We start from the raw sequence: 3160 nt of genomic DNA, 5'->3' as shown, positions 1-3160 counted from the left end.
AGCCTGGCAATGTTATGACCGTGTTACTTTCTATATGACAATTTTGTATATAACGTCATAATACCATTTATGACAATGGTTCCAGGATGATCATCAGGACGCAGGAAAATATTGCTATTATGCTTATATGACAAAATTATATGTATTTTGTGATGATTCCTCATCATCAATTAAAGATAGTCAAATTTCTTGTAGTCAAACAGGGCCTTAGCATAAACCTAATGAGGTTGACCGTTGAGCATACCCACGTGTGTAATATACCCACGTGGAACAAATCTTATTACTAGACTAGATAATAACTGCGCTTATGCTGAGTTTACTTTCTAAACTCAGAATTGGAGGCCAAATTCCACCGTAAGCAACTGAAAAATGAGCACAATATGATTCCTCATCGTTTCTAATTTTTAATGAAACACACTGAAAAAGAACACAATATAGTTTCATTGTTATTATTACATGGAAAATGAGCAAATACATTTTAACCTCGACTAGGCAGTGAACATCAAGGCAATAATCTTTCTTATTACGACTGAACCTTAACCATAGCTTTATTATATGTGCTCTAACACATCGACATTATATTATTTCCCTGGCGTATCAAATTGTTGCTGATCGTCACGACGTCACCTATGCATGCATTTCGTATGGAGAGATCAATCCGCCAACGCAAAGCCATTGTCGGTGCACAGCAGTGCACTGGACAGATGGCTCTCAGTACCCACCGGCGAACTTGGACTTGATGAGATCCACGACACTGGCGTCCACCCGGAGCGCCTTGGCGAGCACGGGCGTCGGGATCGGCGGAGAGGACCCGAACAGCGTGAGGGGCACGAAGATGATGCCCGGGTTCTGGCTGTTGAACGACACGACCATGGTGGCGTACTCCTTGCCGACGTTGAACTGGAAGTGCATGAGCCCGCGCGGGATGACGAACGTCTCCCCGGCGCGGACCACCTTGGAGTAGTACCTGTTCCCGGAGTCGAGGCTGCCGACGATGCCCACGAGGAGCTCGCCGCGGGTGACGAGCCCTACCTCGGTGGCGCGCGGGTGGACGTGCGGCGGGTTGGTGCCGCCGGGCGCGAAGTCGACGCGGTTCATGGACACGCCCAGCGTGTTCACGCCGGGCCACTCGGACACGTCCAGCTCCGTCACGTTGGAGCCGTTCGGGTTGGCCAGCGGGTCGCCTCCCGTGGCGATCTTGTCCGAGAAGAGGAACTCGTCGCCGGCCGACGAGGACGGCTGGCAGGGGAAGCCGTTTACTGATAGTTTGCCGCTGAGGTCGGCGACGCAGAAGTCCTGCAGAGGGTCTGGGTCTGTGGCCTTGACGAGGAGGGGGAGAGGTGCCAGCACCAGCATGGTGAACAGTGACGCTAGGGCTTTGGAGTACTCCATTGCTAATGAACTGGCCGGGGGGGCAAGGCCAACAAGTACAATCAGCTAATGTGCTGTTGAGAGATCCTAGTTGGCTATGTATGAAGCAGCGAGGGATGGACTGTGTTGAGGATCCATGGAGCCCTTCATATAGAGATCGAGGAGAAAGTAAAATTTGCCCCTAAGGGCATGTGCTCTGCAACTGTGCACCGTCATTCACTATGAGATTCGTGCACAGCAGGAGAAAGACAATTTCTCTCTCTCCTGCTGTGCACAGCAATAGAGCATGTGCCGTAAAAAAAAAAAAAAAAAACTGCCTTCAGAGGTCGAGGTGGTGCATATGTATGGGCTCGGGACTCGCCAGTTGCCAGCCGTGTAAGATGATGTCATTTCACCATTTATTTCTTTTCAGAAATATTTCGCTTTTTTCTTAGCCTAGCAAGGACAGAAAACGATTCTTCCTGGGACAAGACAATGGTTCTTTTCAATTTCTGTAGCCACACGTAAATGCTACAATGATTTTTTTAAGCCAATATGCTACAATGAATTCTCCTTTGTAATGACATCTTCTAAGCCATGTTTAGAGCCGAGAGATGCATATAATTATATATATAACAGATAAGGTCGGAGTGAAAGGCAACATCATGGTATATATAGACCCTGAACAAATAATATGGCAGCTAAACCACTGTTCAATTGCGGCTGACGGATTAAATAATTTATTTATTTGGACACTGACTTTTTTTTCTACGACGCATGATAACTAGAAATTTATAATATACATAATTAGTTGCACTGTGCATAGTCAAGCCGTACCGGCTGCTAAGGAACCGGAATATTTCTGTGCGTACAGACACCGAGGATCGGAGCTAGGAAACACTCTTTCAGTGGGCCACATGGAGTACTTCAGTTGGCTACGCACCTTTGTGTTCTTGTTCCACGTCTTGATTCTCGCGGGCTAGTTTCACGTTTCAATATATATCACGCTCCATATTCACATAGAATTTACTAAAACTTTGAAAGTAACCTGCAGTGCAGCCATGATCTATATCTATATTTATATCAAATGTTAAAAGAAGTAAATTTCTTAGGGCACTGCTAGTGCCTGAAAGTTCGGACAGACGGACGCTCGCGGCTGCAATCCGTTTTCACGCGTCCACGCATGGACCCACGTTGCTCGGACGTCGCTCGACCGCACCTGCGTCACATGCACCCATGCAGGGCCCACGTCACGCGCGCGGGGACCTCTCGCACCCCTCCCGCTTCCCACGCGCATCTCATGTGCAACACCCGATCTATTTTTGAAACAGTCAGATGCAACATTTGCAACATACAAAAAAAGATAAATAAAACACTTAAAACATACGTCTGAAAAACCTGAAAAAACACATGAAAAACATTGCAAACATACGTAACATCCAGATAAAATAAGTGCAACATATGTGTGAAACATATGCAACATCTAGATAAACACACTTGCAACCCACGTCTAGAAAATATATGAAACATTGGGGACAGACGCTTGCAACATACGTGTACAACCATTGTAAAAATCCGATCTACTTTTGCAACATCCGTATAAAACACTTGCAACATACCTCTAAAACATCCGAAACATTTAAAATATATGCTTAAAATATGCATCATATCCCGGTAAGGCCTCCTCCACCGTTTGCATCGGGGCGCCATAGCCTAGCAGGAGGCGAGGTCGGAGGGCTTCCACGCCAGGGCCCGGTGCTTCTCCTTGCGCTGGTGGAGCCTGTCGTCAGGCACGAGCACGCGCGCAGCA

General features: G+C 47.1%; 1 protein-coding gene across 1 annotated transcript; it reads right to left on the bottom strand.

Moving 5' to 3' along the window:
* Positions 1-577: 577 nt before the first annotated feature.
* Positions 578-1484, bottom strand: LOC136472471 (germin-like protein 3-5). The gene has a single exon (XM_066470174.1). The coding sequence runs from the start codon at positions 1390-1392 to the stop codon at positions 712-714; it is 681 nt and encodes a 226-aa protein (XP_066326271.1). The 5' UTR covers positions 1393-1484; the 3' UTR covers positions 578-711.
* Positions 1485-3160: the final 1676 nt, after the last annotated feature.

Source organism: Miscanthus floridulus, chromosome 1 (genome assembly GCF_019320115.1).
Source record: "Miscanthus floridulus cultivar M001 chromosome 1, ASM1932011v1, whole genome shotgun sequence".
Classification (NCBI taxonomy): Eukaryota; Viridiplantae; Streptophyta; class Magnoliopsida; order Poales; family Poaceae; genus Miscanthus; species Miscanthus floridulus.
Note: the sequence above shows the minus strand (reverse complement) of the source record. Positions and strands in the feature narration are given on the sequence as shown.